The sequence below is a fragment of the Leopardus geoffroyi genome, chromosome B3 (assembly GCF_018350155.1).
Source record: "Leopardus geoffroyi isolate Oge1 chromosome B3, O.geoffroyi_Oge1_pat1.0, whole genome shotgun sequence".
Classification (NCBI taxonomy): Eukaryota; Metazoa; Chordata; class Mammalia; order Carnivora; family Felidae; genus Leopardus; species Leopardus geoffroyi.
Window position 1 is genome coordinate 141,865,220 of NC_059337.1, and position 19,269 is coordinate 141,884,488.

General features: G+C 50.6%; 1 protein-coding gene across 1 annotated transcript in view; it reads right to left on the minus strand.

The window, feature by feature from the left end:
* Positions 1-11,982: 11,982 nt before the first annotated feature.
* Positions 11,983-19,269, minus strand: part of SETD3 (SET domain containing 3, actin histidine methyltransferase) — an 80,306-nt gene continuing 73,019 nt past the window's right edge. The window contains exons 12-13 of the mRNA XM_045452039.1: positions 14,226-14,386; positions 11,983-13,333 (exon numbers count right to left, since the gene is read on the minus strand). Coding sequence (XP_045307995.1) covers positions 12,866-13,333; positions 14,226-14,386 — 629 coding nt within the window. The 3' untranslated portion in view covers positions 11,983-12,865. The remainder of the gene's footprint in view (positions 13,334-14,225; positions 14,387-19,269) is intronic.

Genomic DNA, 19,269 nt, shown 5'->3' on the forward strand with positions numbered 1-19,269 from the left:
CGCAGCATTTCATCTGAAAAACAAAAAAGCACCACTTGGACCCTTCTGTGCTGCTACAGATTTGTCTACTTCTTTCCGTACTTGTACAAAGAGAAACGGAAAACTGATTTTGTAGTCTCTCTGTGCAGCCTGGCAGCTGACTTCCCGGCGGCCCCCGGGGCCCGGGCGCCTTCCTGAGAGCTGTGTGCAGGCCCTGTCACCGCGACCCTGTCCACGCGGCCAGGACTGGGACCCTGAGGCGCAGCCGAGCGGCAGGGCAGGTCCAGACCAGGCAGTCTTAGCCAGAACACAGGGCCCAGATGTTTGTTTCCTGACTCACAGAAGACTGTACATTTGTGGTCGGCAAACTCAGGTTCTCCACTTGCGTCCTTTTCCGCCGCAGGACGCCATCGGGACCCCACGCTGCTTTAGCTGGGAGTCCCCGGCCGCTCCAGGCTCGAGCACTTCCTAGGGCGTTCTTGTCTTTCACACCCCTGGCGCCGTGGGAGAGGGCTGAGTGGTTGGTCATTTTGTAGGATGTCCCTCAGTTTGGCTTTGTCTGAGGTTTCGTCAGGAGTGGCCCGAAGGTGTGCATTCTGGGCAAGAACCCCACGGAGGTGATGTTGTGTCTTTGCTCAAGCCCCCTGGCAGGGGGGGTTCGTGGTGCCCCTGTCCTGTGATGCGTGAGTTGGGACACTTTTTCTCTGTTTGATGACTTCGTGCGTGTGAATTGGCTTCTCATCTTTTCCCCATTTTTCTTTTTTTTTTTTTTCAACTTTTATTTATTTTTTTTGGGACAGAGAGAGACAGAGCATGAACGGGGGAGGGGCAGAGAGAGAGGGAGACACAGAATCGGAAACAGGCTCCAGGCTCTGAGCCATCAGCCCAGAGCCCGACACAGGGCTCGAACTCACAGACTGCAAGATCGTGACCTGGCTGAAGTCGGACGCTTAACCGACGGCGCCACCCAGGCGCCCCCCCCCCCCATTTTTCTTTCAAGCGTTCGGTCCTTTGTATCTCGAGTTTTAGTTCTTTCTGTAATAGAGATACTAGTCCTCTGTCCACAGTAAATGTTGCAAATGCTTTCTCCCAGTTTGTGGGGAGGAAATGTCTTTTGCCTTTGTTTATGGTGGAGTTTTCTTTTTTAAAAGAAATGTTTATTTTGAGAGAGAACACACACACACACACACACACACACATACACAAGTGGGGGAGGGGCAGAGAGAGAGGGAGAGAGAGAATCTCAAGCAGGCTCCTCACTGTCAGTGCAGAGCCCAATGCAGGGTTCAAATTCCCAAACTGTGAGATCAGGATCTGAGCCCAAATCATGAGTCGATGATTTTTTAAAAAAAAATTTTAACATTTATTCATTTTTGAGAGACAGAGACAGAGTGTGAGCAGGGGAGGGGCAGAGAGGGAGACACAGAATCCGAAGCAGGCTCCAGGCTCTGAGCTGTCAGCACAGAGCCCGACGTGGGGCTCGAACCCGCAAACCGTGAGATCATGACCTGAGTCGAAGTCGGACGCTTTAACCGACCCAGCCCCCCAGGCGCCCCGGTGGAATTGTCTTCCAGGCGATTAAAGAGAAACGAATGTAGTCCCATCTATCCATCTTGAATGCCCTGGGCTTTGCGGGATAGTGCCAGCCTCCTCCACGTGCCTGCAGGCCTTCCCCGCGGACCTGGGGCGGGGGGCGGGGCGGGCAGAGCCAACAAGGGGAAGGTGCAGGCTTTCCCAGCAAAGGAAGGCACTTTAGATTTGGGTACATTTGCCAAAATTGAGCGAAAGGCCCATGCTTCCCGAAGATGTAGCTGTGTTTCCTGCTGAGATACCACCACCAAGAGTCCCACGTCCCTCCGGCACATACATCCGGTCGTTCAGGTTGGTGTTCAAGCTTTTCCGCGTTCCTGGGTCTCCCGTCCTGCAGGTGGAGAAGCCCAAGTCAGTTAAAGGCCTGCCTCCATCAGAGACAGTGATGGAAGAGGGGGCCTGAGGCAACTCTCTGCCCTAGCCCCTCCCTCCCCCTCCCTCCACTGCTGCAGATACCTGGGCGTCTCCCCACACTAGTCTGGTCCCCCCAGGGCCGGGTGGGGCCCCACAGGAGCCTCGTGGAAGTTCAGAGCGCCCCTCCCTGGAGAAAAGCCAAGCTTCTTTTGCCTGGCTCGGAAAGCTGTGTGACAGGCCCCTCGGAGGCCCCTCCCTCCACTTGGCCCAGCCCCGGCTCAGCCCCCGGGCCCTAGGAGAGCCAGGCAGCACCCATCTCCCTGTCCACTGGGACCAGGCTGCCCTGCCGTGTCCTCTGCACCCCCAGACCACCCCGCCCCGCCGCCACATGAGCACTTGTCCCTCTGATGTGCCCAGACCAGCCCTGAGCCCATGGGGGGAGGGGGGGGCTGGCTCCCTGTAAATCCCTAGCATTGTAAATCCCAATAAAATCTGCGAGGCAATCGACTGTGGAAACAGGAGCAGAGGGGAGCCTGGGTGGCGCAGTCGGTTAAGCGTCCGACTTCAGCCAGGTCACGATCTCGCGGTCCGTGAGTTCGAGCCCCGCGTCGGGCTCTGGGCTGATGGCTCAGAGCCTAGAGCCTGTTTCCGATTCTGTGTCTCCCTCTCTCTCTGCCCCTCCCCCGTTCATGCTCTGTCTCTCTCTGTCCCAAAAATAAATAAACGTTGAAAAAAAAAATTAAAAAAAAAAAGAAACAGGAGCAGAGATGGGGTGGCAAAGAGGGAGCCAGGGAGGGTGGCAGGGGGACAGTGCGAGAGGTTGCCAAGGAGGTAGGGAGGCGAGACAGCCAGAGGGCAGGGGGCAGGTCCCCCGTGGGCGGTGGAGGTCGAAAGGAAGGAAAACAGAAGGCCACAGTCGTCTTTCCCGATTTCTTGGCTAGGTCACAACAGCCTCTGTTAGCACCAAGCCCCACAAAGGGCTCAGACATCAGGTGCGCTCAGATTTAACCCAGGTTTGCCGCCTGCGGGGATATTTTGGGAACCGCAGACGCAGCTCCTCTCCCCTGCTTTTCCTTCCCATGGCATCCCGGGCAGGTGGCCCTCACGGCATGAAAAACAGTTCCTGAGGCCTTGCAGCCAACCAGAGTTTTGTAAACTGAGTCACCTTCTTGTCTCCCGACGACATCTCTGGGAAAAGTCTACGCATGCACACTGTCTGCTTGGCATAGACCCGTGGAATCGGTGGGAAGAGGGCACGAAGTCAGTCACCCTTCTTTTTATTTATTTTTGAGAGAGGAGGAGAGACCGAGTGCACGAGGGGCAGAGAGAGAGAATCCCAAGCAGGCTCCGCACCAGCAGTGTGTAACCCAACACGGGGCTTGGACCCACAAACCATGAGATCATGACCTGAGCCGAAACCAAGATCCGGACATTCAATCTGCTGAGCCACCCAGGCACCCCCAAACGTACCCCCCCTAACAATTTCCCAAATGGTGTATTTTCGGAGAGACTATTTTTGTTGTTATTCAGTTTCAAGCCCCCTTGCTGAGCTAAACGGCTTGGCCTTCCTTTTTCTTTGGCATTTTCTGGGTACCTACTATGTGCGAGGCACAGGAGGCAGACAGAGATGCTAGGAGGACCCCGGATACAGCGGGCAGTGGCACTGTGCGGGGGAAGGCAGGCCTCAGGAGAAGCAGGTGGGGGCGACGTCCAGGGCAGGACGGCCTGGGGCGGAAGACGTAGGGTGCCGGCTGCTTGCACATCGTTGTTGGATAAACAGATGTCATGTAAATATGGTTTTGATATATTGGTTCTTTAACGCTGGGCACATCTCATGAGGGGCCTTTGTTTCTACAACACAACAGCAGCAGCAAACCCCACCCCTTGGAGAATCAGGCTCCTGGCTGGGTCTGGGCAGGGTACCTGCTCCCAAGGGTGTGTGAGTCGTTTTCTATCCTGGGCAGCCTCCTGGCGGGCAGTTCGTCCCACGAGGCACTGCCACCAGGGGGCGCTGTCGGAGCAGGGCAACGGGGATTGCCCAGGTAGGAGCCCCCAGGAAGCTTGCCCTTCTGGGGAGTTGCCCCAACTGGAGGTTTTGATGAGAGCGGAAAGGGAAGTTTGGTCTGTCTTGTTTGGGTGGTAAAGGAGGGGTCTGTGGACTCTCTCTGCTGTTTGCCGGGCCATGAACCGGTGGTGAATTTCCCCTCCTCCCTCATACACCTGCGCTGCCCGTTCTGGGGGCGCTGTCCGCGGTGGGGTGGCGTGTGAAGGAAGGGCCCTGGGGGCTCCCGCCCCGCCCACCCTCTGGGCGCAGTGACGAGGCCGCCTCAGTTGCTGTTGGCCCATCTGCGGGTTCATCTGAGGAATCCAGTCTAGCAGGTGACACTGGTTCTTTACTCACATTGTACTTGGCGCAAGTGTGCCGAAATTACTGCCTTTAAAATGTGCAGATTCAACGGCGGAAGCCTGAAGTCCACGTAACTGAATGACTGGAACCGGGAGATGATTTAACAAGGGCATGTACTCACAGCACCCTACTAACTGCACACAGCACGAGAGCTTAATTTTTCTACTTCCTGGGCTTGTAGTCTACTTTCCGTCAGACACACAGCAATCCTGTTCTTCCAGTGTCGGCTGTTTTATAATCATCACCCTGACAGCGGAACCACATCCTTGTGTTCATTTAATAACTATTTATCATCCCCTATCTTCCCATTTTCAAAAAAGAATAAGTTAAGTGCTCCAGAAATTGGAAAAAAAATTGAAATTTGACCTTTATTAACTGGGTTAATTGTCAAAATCTCTGCTGGTAAAAAAAAAATTAATGACCAAAAAGTGTAAGTTTCGGAGTTTCAAAGATTAGGTTAATGTCCAAGGAAGTATAAACTTTGACCTTTTTGACACATGTCATAAGTAACATCTATCCTAATAAATTGCTACCTGGGAGCAATTATAAAACTTTCCCTGTATCCAATCATGCAATTTAATTGCTGCTGGAAATCCTGACTTCCTTCGAGGGAGCCTGCAGAATTATCTGATGCCTACAGGAGTCGTTTAATATTTGTTTCAGGGAGGTATATTTGGACCGTTCGCTGCACTGCAGCTTCCACGGGCAGAGCACCTGCCCACTTGGACCAGAGGCGGCTTGGGCAGGAAACACCAGGAGCCCCAGGAGCGAAGTGGAAACTGAGGACCAGCTTCCGTGCCTGATTCAGTCTGTCACTGACCCTGGATCCCCTCCTTTCCTCGCTAGCTGTCCACTTAGGATAGGGTGTTGTACGTGTGTGTGGCCCTGTGACTTTTCCTGTACTGGTAAACAATCAAGTCAACCCCAAACGGGATTAACAGGTGGTTTCTTTTTTTTTTTCTTTAAAAAAATTTTTTTTTAATGTTTATTTATTTTTGAGACAGAGCATGAACGGGGGAGGGTCAGAGAGAGAGGAAGACACAGAATCCGAAGCAGGCTCCAAGCTGTCAGCAAAGAGCCCGACGCGGGGCTCGAACTCACAGACCGTGAGATCATGACCTGAGCCGAAGTCGGAAGTTCAACCGACTGAACCAGCCAGGCGCCCCGACAGGTGGTTTCTTAAATGACCTCATTTGGGGACGGGGCCTCTACCGACCGGTTTGAGCAAACGGGATGAATCCCCACTGCTGAGGCTCTCCCAGGCCAGCCACAAAGGACACAGGGATTTTACGGTCACTTACTGAGTCCCTTGAAAGCTGGGGTCCCCTCTTGTAATCCCACTACCCATTCAGAACCTCCCGGAATGTGACAAGACCTGAAAATTAGTATCTAGGAACATGAAGATGACCCCAGCTCCTGGAGTGGGTTTTCAAAGCACTTCCAGGAAGGTGTGAAATCAGAATTAAATTCTCTGTTGTTTGACACCAACAATGAACCTGTTGGGGGAGGTAGGGGGTAAAAGGTGGGCAGAGATGAGCATACAGGTAATCTATAATTCTGTATACTGTGGAGTGAAAAGCCCTGACCTCCTTCATGGTGAGAAGGGAAAAAGGGAAAGCAGGTGCAGCCGCGGGCTGAGTCGGGGTCGTCTTCGAGCTGCCCAACAGCGGGCCCCAGATCGTGGGCTGTGTGTACCCGGAGCCTGGTGACGGCGTCCGGCCGGCGCTTAGCGGACATCAAGTGATCCAAATCACAAGGCGGTGAGTCCCTGTCGCACCAGGAACCCTGGGGCGACAGCATCTCACTTTCCCGTCGGCTCAACATGGTGATCGGACCCACACTTTGCCATCTGTGAAACCGGGCTTTAAGCACCTGCCCCTGCCACGTGGGTCAGCACCGAGAGCAGAGCCGCTGGGGGGCGGAATCCCCTTTCCCCCTTTTCTGCTACTACTTGGCCAAAACAGCCATTCTGGTTCCTTTTAAGATCCAAGGAGCGCTCGGACTGGATTTCCGGACTCTAATCACACCGTAGTCTTAAGAGCGTGACGCGTAACCCCTTAGAGAACAGAAGCCCGAAGCTGGCGATTTTGACGACTGCCGGTGACCAAAATAAAACTTTTCTTGCAATTCTTGCATGAAAGAGCAGTGTTTCCCCAGGTGCACGTCGGGACTCACCTGACAACGAGATCTGGGATCTGGCACCAGCTGAGGTCTGCCCGGGTGGACCTCGATGGCTCACTGTCCCCTCTCTTGTCCTCTGCACCTGTTTCGAGGTGCCTGTGAGATTTACTTGAAAACTGCAAGCCAAGACATTCAGAGGTGCCCATTATAGGAGGCTGAGACACCTGCCAGGTTGGGAGAGCACCCGGCCTGCACGACGGTGGCCACAGAACGAGGTCTGTCTCCTGTGACCGCAGGGCTGACGGGCAGCCCTCTCATCCACGCAGGACCTGCTCCCTCAGGATCCAGAGCCTAGCGTCCTGCCGCTGGTTTAGTACACGGGCTCCCTGCCACGGTTCTCAGTAAGGCCAGGAGCTATTTCTTGAGAACCACGTCAGAACTCCTCCTCCCCACAGCCTCACGTGGTTATTCCGTTTTGCAGATAAGGGATTCGAGGCCTTGGGGCCCCCGGGTGGCTCAGTTAGTCAAGCGACAGACGACTTCGGCTCAGGTCATGATCTCGAGGTTTGTGGGTTCGAGCCCCGCGTCGGGCTCCGTGCTGACAGCTCAGAGCCTGGAGCCTGCTTCGGATTCTTTGTCTCCTTCTCTCTCTGCACCTTCCCCTCCCTGTCCCTCTCAAAAATAAAGAAACACTTAGAAAAATTTGTTTTAATTTAAACTTGGAAAAGAAGAGAAAATCAAGGCCTTGAGCATCAAGAAACCCGCCACGGGGCCCAGACCACAGCAGGAAACAGAGCGATCGGATCCACCTTAGCTCTGCGTGGTGTTGGAGCCGGACCCTGTTTTCTGGACAACTTCTTCTGGGGCTAAAACCTTGGTTGGAGGTCCAAATGCAAATACTCCGGAAGAATGGCAGAGTCTCTCCAGACATTTACACTTGAGTGGGAATTGGACCATCGCGTACTTTTCAGGAGTGCAGATTTGGCGTGGGTGAAGGGTGGAGAGTGTGTGAGTCTGGGGGGGTCGGGCGGAGGCCCCACACTCTGTGGAAAGGGAGCACAGGGCACCGAGCCCCACCCCACCCCCACCCCACCTGGGGTGTGCGGCCCGAGAGCAGCCACTCATCCTAAAAGTAGCTTCTCCAGAACCGTGTTTTAGGAGGGGAAAGGATGCTTTGAGGTGCAAGCCACAACGTGGTCCTCTTCTCCTGGGACACGCTGCAGGGGTCAGGGCACAACAAGGCAGGACAGCAAGAGGACAAGGGTGAGATTTCACGCCAGCCTGGTTCCGGGAGGGAGGGGGCGTCCCCTCAGTGGGGCAGCCGGCGAGGCCGTTCCCCGGGGCTCTCTGTTGCCTGGAGCTGAAGGTCCGAGCTTTGACGGAGTGCTATACACACGTGTATGTGCACACGTGTGTGTGCGCACACGTTTACACATATAAAACGTACTGACACACACTCTCACCCGCAGGTGTGTGGGAGTCGGAGCTGATACGTGTGACAACCGGCGCCAACGTTCCCAGCTCCACAAGTCCTGCTGAGGAGTCCACGAACACAGGCTTCTCTGCCTTTTTATCTTGTTTCTAAGGGAAACACCGACGGTGGCATTTGTGTCCCAGGGAGCTGGTGACCGCTCCATTTTTCCGCCTAAAGAAGCTACTCGGTACAAGTCAGGTGGCCTCCCCTCCCTGAGTTCTCCTCGCGGGACCTGGGCACAGTGCCCAGGACTCCGTCTCCTGCAGGACCCCTCTCCAGGAGGCAGGGACTTGGGGCTCTCCCGGGCCCCCCGAAAGCCCCGCCAGAGGCCCATCCGCCCGCACCTCCCTTCCTCCGGTACTAGAGCACAGGGTCCCACCCCTCTAATGACCCGTGGCATGGTCTGCCCGGATTATTGGTTCAAGTGGCCGCCTCGTCACCTCGAGGGCAGCGAGGGTTTCTTAAGAAGCCAGAACGACCCACGGAACCTGGCACTGCACCAGGGTCGCAGCTGTCACTTGGCCCAGGTCCGCAGTTGCTCACTCAGTGCGCACTCCAAGCTGCCGGCCTGCGGAGCAGGGATCCTTTCGCTATCCCGGGTCCCAGGAACATTCTCTGTGTCCTGAGAATGGCTGAGGCTTAGAGAATCGTAAGAACCAACATTTCCTGAATGCTTAGCATGCACAGACACGGTGCCAGAAGCTTGGAAATGCATGATCTCATTCGGCAGACCCGGAGCCTGTAGAGGTAGGAAGCACAGATATCCTGCAGGAAGGCACAAAAACGTCCAAGGACCGGGCCCCATCCCACGGCCAGGAGATCCCAGGTCTGTGTTGGGAACGCGAACCCTTAGCCGCTGTGGATGGCCTCCCCGCTCAGCTCTGTAAAGTGATTAATAAAATCAAAGCACCCCGGACATTTAGAATACCCTCTACAACAGTCACCCTGCTGGCGGCCGGCAGCCTGAGCAGGTCCTGAGCAGTGCTCGTGAGTCCTCCCTTGCAGACTGCGGCTGGCTTAAAAAGTGCTCCCTCGCTCGGGGTTCACTGGGGGGACGTCTGCCTCCCGACCTGCTGGCCTGGCTGGGCCTCTGCGGAGACATAACTGGGCCCACCCCTCCTACGCTCCCGGACCTTGTGGACATTATGGCCTCCTCCCTCTCAGCCCAAACTCCCACCCTGGACCAGCACTGCAGTTTCATTTAAATAACAAATTTGCCAGTGCATTTGAATACAATTCCAGTTACTCAAATTCAATTTACACCGAGAATTTTAGGAATACATTATGTAAGGGGCTGCGGATTCAAACAGGAGGCTGACCCCTAATGAGCTGCCTGAAATTGACATTCAAATTCGAGTGAGCCCAAATCTTGGCTCAGGGCATCAGCTAGACCCGATTGAACACGTTCATTTTGCCAGATCAATAATACGAACATGGCATAATATATCACAGAAAAAGCTTCTTCCCGTAGCCATGGTTACAGCACTTAAAGATCTGGGCTCTCTGAAACTCACCCCCCAAATCAGCCACCACTCCGACTCCTCATTTTCCTTACGGACAGTCCGATTTTAGTTCTAAGCTCAAGTCACAGGTCCTTTCTTCGTTTTTATTTCTTTGTTTTTAATTCTCTCACTCCGACATATACATATTAACCACCAAAAAATGCAACAAGGAATGATTTGCAGAAAATTAATTCCCTGTTTTTAAAGGAAGCCTTAATTTAGCATAACCCAGTGTACTGTATGGAGAACCTGAGAATATTTTTTTTTTTAACCTGAGAATATTTTTTTTTTATTTTTTATTTTTTTTATTTAAAAAAAATTTTTTTTTCAACGTTTATTTATTTTTGGGACAGAGAGAGACAGAGCATGAACGGGGGAGGGGCAGAGAGAGAGGGAGACACAGAATCGGAAACAGGCTCCAGGCTCTGAGCCATCAGCCCAGAGCCCGACGCGGGGCTCGAACTCACGGACCGCGAGATCGTGACCTGGCTGAAGTCGGACGCTTAACCGACTGCGCCACCCAGGCGCCCCTAACCTGAGAATATTTTTAATGCCTTACTCTATCAAAAAAAAAAAAAAAATACATCTTTTAGTGAGCCCAGTCTAGAAACTATTGGGGGAAGTCACCTATCAATTGCCAGTTTGTGGGAAAAACTGGGTAGTTTTTCTAGACTGGTGAAATCTAATTGCTAAGTGTTTACACAAATAACACGCAAAGCTAAGAAACAGAAGCCAAGGCTGGCATTTTTCCAATGACTAGCCTGAACAGCCTCCGATCCAAAAGCATGAAGAAGAAAGTAAACTTTAAAATGATTTGAGAGAAAGGTCTATTTTCATGACAGATGGCAATGAGGGTTCTTCAATGCCAATTTAATCACTTTTCCTCAATTTTCAAATGCTTAGGATGTGGCTCTGAGTGTTTGTGACCAGCACTGTGTCGGCTGAGCCGGAATGGGGCAGGACGGAGACTAATGTGTGCTGTGGTCTCCAGGCCACTCTAGGGCAAGGCCACCCAACTTAAGGCAGCGATGTTGTTCAACAGATAATCTTTCTTTCCACGTGGAAAAGTTCTGTTCTTACCAGCCCCATTTTTATGTCACAAAGGCAAAGACTGTCCTTGATTGGGGGCCTAATTTATATAATCACTTGTTGGTCTGATAACCTTAACAAATAGACCTGTTGATGGGGATTTAATTGACAGAATGAACAGTCTCCAAATTTTCAAGTAGGGACTTTTAATTTTTTAATGTTTATTTGAGAGACAGAGAGAGAGAGAGAGAGAGGGAGAAAGCATGAGCAGGGGAGGGGCAAAGAGAGATTGAGAGAGAGAGAGAGAGAGAGAGAGAGAGAGAGAGAGAGAGAAACCAAAGTAGGCTCCAGGTCCTGAGCTGACAGCTCACAGCCTGACACGGGGCTCAAACCCACAAACCACGAGATCATGACCTGGGCTGAAGTCAGACGCTTAACAAACTGAGCCCCCCAGGCACCCCTTTAAGCAGGGACTTCTGATAATTACCTTCCAAGTAAGTGAAGAGAAGGGCCTGACACCCACCAGCAGTGCTGTGAGGGCCAGAACTTGAAGCCCAATTTCCACCCAGGGCTCTGTGAGCTCCATCTGGACTCGTATCTTTTCCAGGAAATATTCTGACAACTATCCTGTCTCACGACACTACTTTACATCTGAACCGTATGTAATTTTTCCAAGGAGATACTGGATACTAGACTTCACTTTTAAACCAATGAGAAAATGTATCTACAGACAAATCAGTCATTAAAGTTCTAATCTCTGGGACTTCCCTATCCAGAGTAGAAAATGCCTCGAATACCACGGTGCTTCTTTGGGAAATATGTACGTTTTATAGGCTCTTCATACTTTTGGTAAAGTGTCTCAGATGCAAGGCTGATGGGGGAGTTCGCCACCACAGGTGTGCTTTTTAATAAGCTGGAGTTGAGTGCGTACCAACAACGCAGGAGAGTTCTAGGCGTCAGTGCTGATGAATGCTGCTAAGCACCTGTAAAGACGAAACCTGCCCCTCGCATTCAACGACCTCCTGAGCTCTGTAAGACTCCGGATCCTCGGTGCGGAATTAAGCAATTTATCTGCAGAGCCCTGTCTTCTCCAAGGAGAGACACAGACAATGTCCTTAAGACTACCTGTGCACAACAGCGTTTACCGAAGCGGCCGGGTTATTTACACAGCATTTTCCAAAAGAACTTAATAGTCAGGACCCCAGAGACAGCGTGAAAACCCGTAGTGGAGGAAGGCTGGCAACCTGTAACCCGGGAGCCAGTGGCCTTCAGGGGACGCTAGCCTGAGCCTTCACCTCCCCCACAACCTCAAGCACTCCTTTGCTTGTGTCCGGCTCAGCCCCTCGCAGGCTGCAGAGGGGCTGACCTCAGGCCTCCTGTGCGACCCTGGGTCCCCGGGACAAGCAGAGCACTGGACATTGGGCACCGGGCAGCCTCCCAACAGCTCCGCGGATAAAGCAGGATGGTTTGCATCGGAGCTCAGTCCGAAGGGCCTGTCCCACTCCAAGGAAAGGAAGAGACAAAAGTATTAATCATGTTTTCCTTTTAATAAGGCTTTTTACTCAAAAGTGTAGCTTTGAAAATCTCTAGCTTTGTGAAAACCGAAGAGCCGGGGAGCCGCCTCACTGTGCACGCGGCCCCGGAGAGCTGAGGCCCCGCCGCCGCCACAGACCCTCCGTGACCGACGCGGGAAATCAAACGCACCACGTTAAAATCAGAGCCAACATTTAAAATGAGGAGGAGGATGCATGTCCTACGGTGATTCAAGGAGAGGGGGCAAGTTCTTCATAAGGTAAAACCAAACACAAAAGGTAAACAAATCTTTAGAAATCACTAGGGCTGTGTGTGTGGTGTGTGTGTGTGTGTGTATTTATATAATTAGGATTATCACCAACATTTAAAACTATTAAAAATAAGGTTGCCACCTTAACCTTTCTTTCAGTACCGGGGCGTTATTTTAGGGAAAAAAAAAAAGACGTCGCCCCGAACCTCGCGCTGCCAAACCCGGAGCCCGGCCTGCGCTGGGCACCCGGAGCGCGTCACCCCGTCCTGCTGGCCGGGGGCAGAGAGGCTGCCGCCGCGGCTGGCAGGGGGCCAGGCCCGCCAGAGCACGGCTGACGGCCGACCTGCGTGCGTCCCCGGGAAGAAAACACGGGTGCCCACAGTGGGTCTACAGGGGCTGCCAAAGCACCCCTTGCCCGGTCTGCCGTCGAGGCCTGGCAACCTGTTTGTTTTGCCCAGAAGCAAGATGGCTATCTTAATCAAAAAGGGAAGCTAGATTTTTTTTAAATAACTTAAAAAAAAATCATTTTTATATAAAGCAGCAAAAACATATTTTCCTCTCTGCGGAAAGAAAAAACGTGAACAAGGGAGCACGGCGATGCAACTGGACGGTCCATGAACTCCCGCTCAGCTCAGCTCGGTGCAGACGGCACCTCCGCGGGGCTGCTGCTCCCTGGCGCCCTCCGTGCCGTCTGCACAAGATTCTTTGGTGCCCTCGGCCGCTCTTCGGCTTTCCTCCCGATTTAAATTTTCCTTCTCCGCCCCGGTCCCGTTGGGGATAGAGTTCTCGCCGTTCACGAGCCCGTTCTCCACGGCCTTCGCCCCGCCCACGGCCTCGGCCAGGGTGAGGGCCTCGTGGGCGCCGGCCTCCTCCTCCAGGCTCCTCAAGGCCAAGGGCAGCCTGGCGCCCCCCGCGCCGCTCTCCTCGCACCGGGGCAGCGGGGCCCCCGCCTCCATCTGCTTGCGGTAGTACTTCCGGTTGGCGGCCGCGCTCTTCACCGCTTTCTCCAAAATCTCCTTTTCTCCTAAGCGCAGCTTGATGGCCATTGTTGCGCGCACAGAAAGGTTGTGGTTTTTCAAGAAGGCCTTGTCTTCCTGGCCAACGAAAAAGAGCAAGATTAATTCTGAGAAGTCTAAATCGGCAAAAGCGTGGCGACAGAAGGCAGATCAGTTGCTGCCAGGGATGGGGGCACGAGGGAGGTGTTAGGGGTGACAGAAGGTTCTGGAACTTGACTGTGGTGGTGGCTGCAGGATTTGTGGGCTTCTAGCAGAACGTCCACGTTAGAAGTGTGCATTTTATTGTATTTATTTATTTATTTATTTTTAACATTTATTTATTTTTGAGACAATGCGACAGACAGAGCATGAGCCGCAGAGGGACAGAGGGAGATACAGAATCCGAGGCGGGCTCCAGGCTCCGAGCTGTCAGCACAGAGCCCGACGTGGGGCTCGAACCCACGAACCGCGAGATCATGACCTGAGCCAAAGTCGGACGCTTAACCGACTGAGCCACTCAGGCGCCCCGATTTTATTGTATTTAAATTCCACCCCGGTAAAATGACCCTAAGATGAAAACGGTGAGCCTAAATCTCATGCCTGCTGCACCACATGTGACAGCGAGCTCAGCCGATCTTAGGAGGTGTTGTCTGGCCTGTCCACTGACGGCCCAGGGGGCTTGGCACCTGGTTGGGTGAATGTGAAATTAGGGACGCGAAGGTTAGCTTTAAAAGCACAAATGAAAACTCAGAATGACAGAAGAGTGGTGAAAAAATTTTTCAAATCTGTCTTCTTATCAACAGTGCCTCAATGCAATTCTTCTGGTAGGTATACATACGGTAAGTAGAAAAACCTTAGTAAGCTGAGTGACAAAGATCAGATGCCCAATGATCTTGCTAAAGAAAGTAATTGACATTTAGGAAGGAATCTCTCATCAGAAACCCTTAACAACATGACACAGCTCAACTCCTCATCTACGCGATCTAATTACCTCAATGGTTGTTTTGTAGGTTTTTAAAAGAAGCGAGGCTCGATCTTCAAGAAATGTCCAAAGTTTGACCTCATTGTCCCAGCTAACGGGATACTCGGAATTACCCAAGGTGAAGATTCTGTCTATAGCATTATCTCCCAGCAAATGTTCTTTCAATTCTTCTGCAAGAAACACAAACAGCCATCTGTTAGGGAAGAAACAGCACAGCTTCTCAGCTTCTCATTTAACAAGCAACCCACCTTGGAAAATATCTTCCCCAATGACATCGTCCTCCTGTGGCTGAAAGCTCTCCCTGATGGAGGGAGCCGGGCCGTGCTAGGCTCTCCAGGGTGAGTCAGGGCTAGGTTCGGGAGGGGTGTGTGTGTGTGTGTGTGTGTGTGTGTGTGTGTGTGTGTGTGTTTGGGGGGGGGGGGTCCTCCTGATCTGGAGTCCGGATCAAGCCTTGGGGCAGTACTGTCGCTCGTTTTTATGGGGGACGCCGAGAGCTTTTACACAGTTTCACGAGATACATTTTAAGGACAAACTCTAGGGACACAGCCCTCATGCTGACGATACCCTTCTCACAAACCGTGAGCTCAGTCACACCCACGGGGTCAAAACGACATTTAGGTTGACAATGTAAATAGCAAAAACCCGTTAAATAGGACAACAATCCAGTGACCCTTCTCTGTGTCAGTCAGAACGGCGCTCATGCCAGTAGTTGACCTGACAAAGCTGTTTACCTCCTAACACACAAACCCCGAGCTGAAAGAAGCAAGAAAATGGACTATAAAAACCTTAGTTAATGAAAAATGTGCCTAGATCCCTCCCTTGTCAGGAATTAAATAGAAATTACAAGTAAACACAAGTGAACATCTCAATTACCTTCAAATATATGTAAGAGGAGGAAAGAATGCAGCAACTGCTCTGAGTATTTCATCTCCTGGCACATTATCTTCAAAAGACCCAAATATGCCCGTCCTAGTCACGCTCAAGAAATATCCTCGTACTTCTTATGTAATTATGAGCCAGTATCTCTTTCAGAGCAAAATGCCCCACAGCTGTCACTCTTTACAATTCAAATTGGAGAACTTCTGCTGCCAGCAAACTGAACTTTTATTAGTATTAGTTAGAGGAATTCAAAGGATAATATAGCAATTGTCTTGACATGACAAGTTGTCTTTCTATGACTAAAGAGAAACTACAGAGAATCATCGGACCTAAAATGATTCAAGCAGTTTGGTTTTTTGGTTTTTCTGAAGAAAACAGAAGTTAATCGAACGTTCAAAAAAGAAATTTATGAAGTTGCATTTGTTAGCAAAAGGGCATGAGAAAATTCAGGATTTTTAGATTTTGGACCCTCCAGTTTATATTTTGGGTAAAGTGCTGACCGTTTAAGACGCGCTTCCTTGGTGGTAGACGTTTCTTTTCGGAAGCTCCCTCCAGTCCTCAGGTCGCTAGTTTTGATTTGTTCCTAAGCGCACGCACGTTCTGCCCTCCAAGCTGGCAAGCTGAGTGAGGGGCAGGAGCAGAGACTGGGGACTGCTGGCGACAGGACACCCCCAAGAGGGGACACACAACAGCGTCACCATGTGACCAAAGGCTTCAAGAGTAGGCTCCTCCCTATGCTTCCCTGTAGCCAACAAAGAACGCAGCCCTGACAAGAGCCTCCGTGCCTTCCCCCAGCCACCACGGGAGTCACGTTAGGTCACCCCCGACAGCGACCGGTGCCCTCGCTCCTCAGCCTGGCTCCATGTCAACCGCGGGTTCCTCCAGACCCCTGGACAACTAGTGTCTCTTCCACGGATCGTGTTCTGTGCAAGCCAGCGGGAGTCACGTGGGATGCCCGGGGCGCAGGCCCTGCAGGGAGAAGAGCTGGTCCTGACTCGGGTTGCCGCCTGCCAGCTCAGGGCCACGTCACTCAATCCCTTGGAACCGGAGCTTCCACGTGAGTCAAGCGCGAAGCCCTACACCTCACAAGCCTGACGACAACTAACAGAATGTAGCATGGCGTCTGGCATACAGCAGGTGCTCACGCATTACAGGGATCAGCATCACTGTCATTTTTCTCAGTTATAAGTCTCCTTGGGATCGGAATGGTGACCTTCACCTTTATACCTCTTTACTGTACATGGGACAGGCCCATGGGAAACCCTTCACTGGTGTTCGCTAAACTGACTGATGAGCCACCACCAAAGGAAAACCTCACTGGAAGCTGGGCCTTCGACAGTGTGGCCGCTTCTGAGGGACAAGCTCCATCCACCCCCCCCCCCCCCACACACACACACACACCTTGGGTCCTGTGGTTGGGTGTCGAAATCACCTGTTTGGGGCCTAAGTTTCTTCCACGTCTGTCCTGACGTCAAAGCCTGGACTGGGCATCCAGACGTGAAGACAGGGGGCCAAGGACAGCAGAGCCCAGCAGACCCCACCACCGCGGGCCACAATTCACCTCTGTAGACCAGACTGCCCTCTCCCCAGTGCCCGGACAGCCTTCTTCAGAGGAATGCTTGTTTGTTTGTTCAGTTAGGTGCTAACTCTCTCACTCACTTCTTCCTACCCGATCTGTTTTGCACAGGATTTGAGGTCGTTTACAACAGCAGACACACACACACTCACACGCGCACACACACTTGCAAATGAAACTTCAGGAAAGGAGATAAGAAAGAGTAGAGCAAAAATAAATGATATAGAAGCGAAAAAAGAACAGATCAATGAAACCAGAAGCTGGTTGTTTGAAAAAACAAATAAAATTGAAAACCACTAGCCAGACTTAGCCAAAATAAAAGAAAGGACCCAAGTAAGTGAAATCACAAATGAGAGAGAGAAGAAATAACAAACCAACACCTTAAGAGAAATACAATCTTAAGAGAGTATCATGGGGGCGCCTGGGTGGCGCAGTCAGTTAAGCGTCCGACTTCAGCCAGGTCACGATCTCGCGGTCAGTGAGTTCGAGCCCCGCGTCGGGCTCTGGGCTGATGGCTCAGAGCCTGGAGCCTGTTTCTGATTCTGTGTCTCCCTCTCTCTCTGCCCCTCCCCCGCTCATGCTCTGTCTCTCTCTGTCCCAAAAATAAATAAACGTTGAAAAAAAAAAAAAAAATTTTTAAAAAAAAAAGAGAGTATCATGAAAAACTATATGCCAACAAAGTGGGCAATTTGGAAGAAACGGATAAATTCCTAGAAACATACAGATTAGTGAAACTAAAACAGAAAGAAATAGAAAATTTGAACAGACCCATAACCAGCAAAGAAACTGGGTCAGTAATCAAAAATCTCCCAACAAACAAGAGTCCAGGGCCAGACGGCTTCCCAGGCGAATTCTACCAAACATGTAATGAGTTAATACCTATTTTTCTCAAACTATTCAAAAAATACAATAGGAAGGAAAACTTTCAAATTACAGAGGCCAGCATTACTGATACCTAAACCAGATAAAGTCACCACAAAAAAAAGAACTACAGGCCAATATCCCTGATGAACTGGATGCAAAAATTCTTAATAAAATACTAGCAAACCGAATCCAACAGTTCACCCCAATCAAGTGGGATTTATTCCTGGGTTTCGGGGGCAGTTCCATATTTGCAAATCAATAACGTGATGCACTGCATTACTAGAAGAAAGGAGAAGAACCACATGACCCTCTCAACAGATGCAGGAAAAACACTGGCAAAGTGCAATGGCCACTCAGGATAAAAACCCTCAACAAAGCAGGTTAGAGGAACCCAATGAAGTCCATATATGAAAACCCCACAGCCAGTACCATCCTCAATGGGGAAAAACTGACATCTTTTCCTCTGCAGTCTGGAAGACAGCATGGATGTCCACTCTCGCCACTGCTCTTCCACAGAAGACTAGAAGTGCTCGCCTCAGCAATCAGACAACAGAAATAAATAAAAGGCATCCAAATCAGCAAAGAAGAAGTAAAGCTTTCACTATTTTCAGATGACAGGATACTATATACAGAAAACCCACAAGACTCCACTAAAAGCTATTAGAACTGATGCACGAATTCAGTTAAGTTGCAGGATACAAAATCAGTGTGCAGAAATCGGATGGATTTTGATACTCCAATAATGAAGCAGCACGGTGAGAAATTGAGGAATTCATCCCATTCACAACTGCACCAAAAACAATAAGATGCTTAGGAACAAACCTAACCAAAGAGGTGAAAGGTCTGTACTCTGAAAACTATAAAACACTGATGAAAGAAACTGAAGACGACACAAAGAAATGGAGAAACGTTCCGTGCTCACGGAAGAATAAATATCGTTAAAATGTCCATACTACCCAAAGCAATCCACACATTTAATGCAATCCCTATCAAAATACCAACAGCATTTTTCACAGAACTAGAACAAACAATCCCAAAATTCGTATGAAACCATAAAAGACCCCAAATAGCCAAAGTAATCTGGAAAAAGAAAAACAAAGCTGTAAGCATCACAATTCTGGACTTCAAGTTATATTACAAAGCTGTATTGATCAAAACAGTATGGTACTCACACAAATATAGATACATAGATCCATGGAATAGACTAGAAAACCCAGAAATGAATCCACAACTATATGGTCAATTAGTCTTTGACAAAGCAGGAAAGGATATCCATGGGAAAAAAACAAGTCTCTTCAACCAATGGTGCTGGGAAAACCGGACAGCAACATGCCAAAGAATGAACCTGGACCATGTTCTTACACCATACACAAAAATAAATTCAAAACGGGTGAAAGCCCTAACTGGGAGAACTGAAATCATCAAAATCTGAGAGAACACAAGCAGTAGCCTCTTTGACATTGGCCATGGCAACTTCTTACTAGATACGTCTGCTGAGGCAAGGGAAATAAAAGCAAAAATAAACTATTGAGAATTCATAAAAATAAAAAGCTTCTGCACAGCAAAGGAAACCATCAACAAAGCTAAAAAGCAACCTATGGAATGGGAGAAGATATTTGCAAATGATATATCTGATAAGGGTATCCAAAATCTATAAAGAACTTAAAAAACTCAACACCCAAAAAACAAACGATCCGATTAAGAAATGGGTAGAGAACGTGAACAGACATTTCT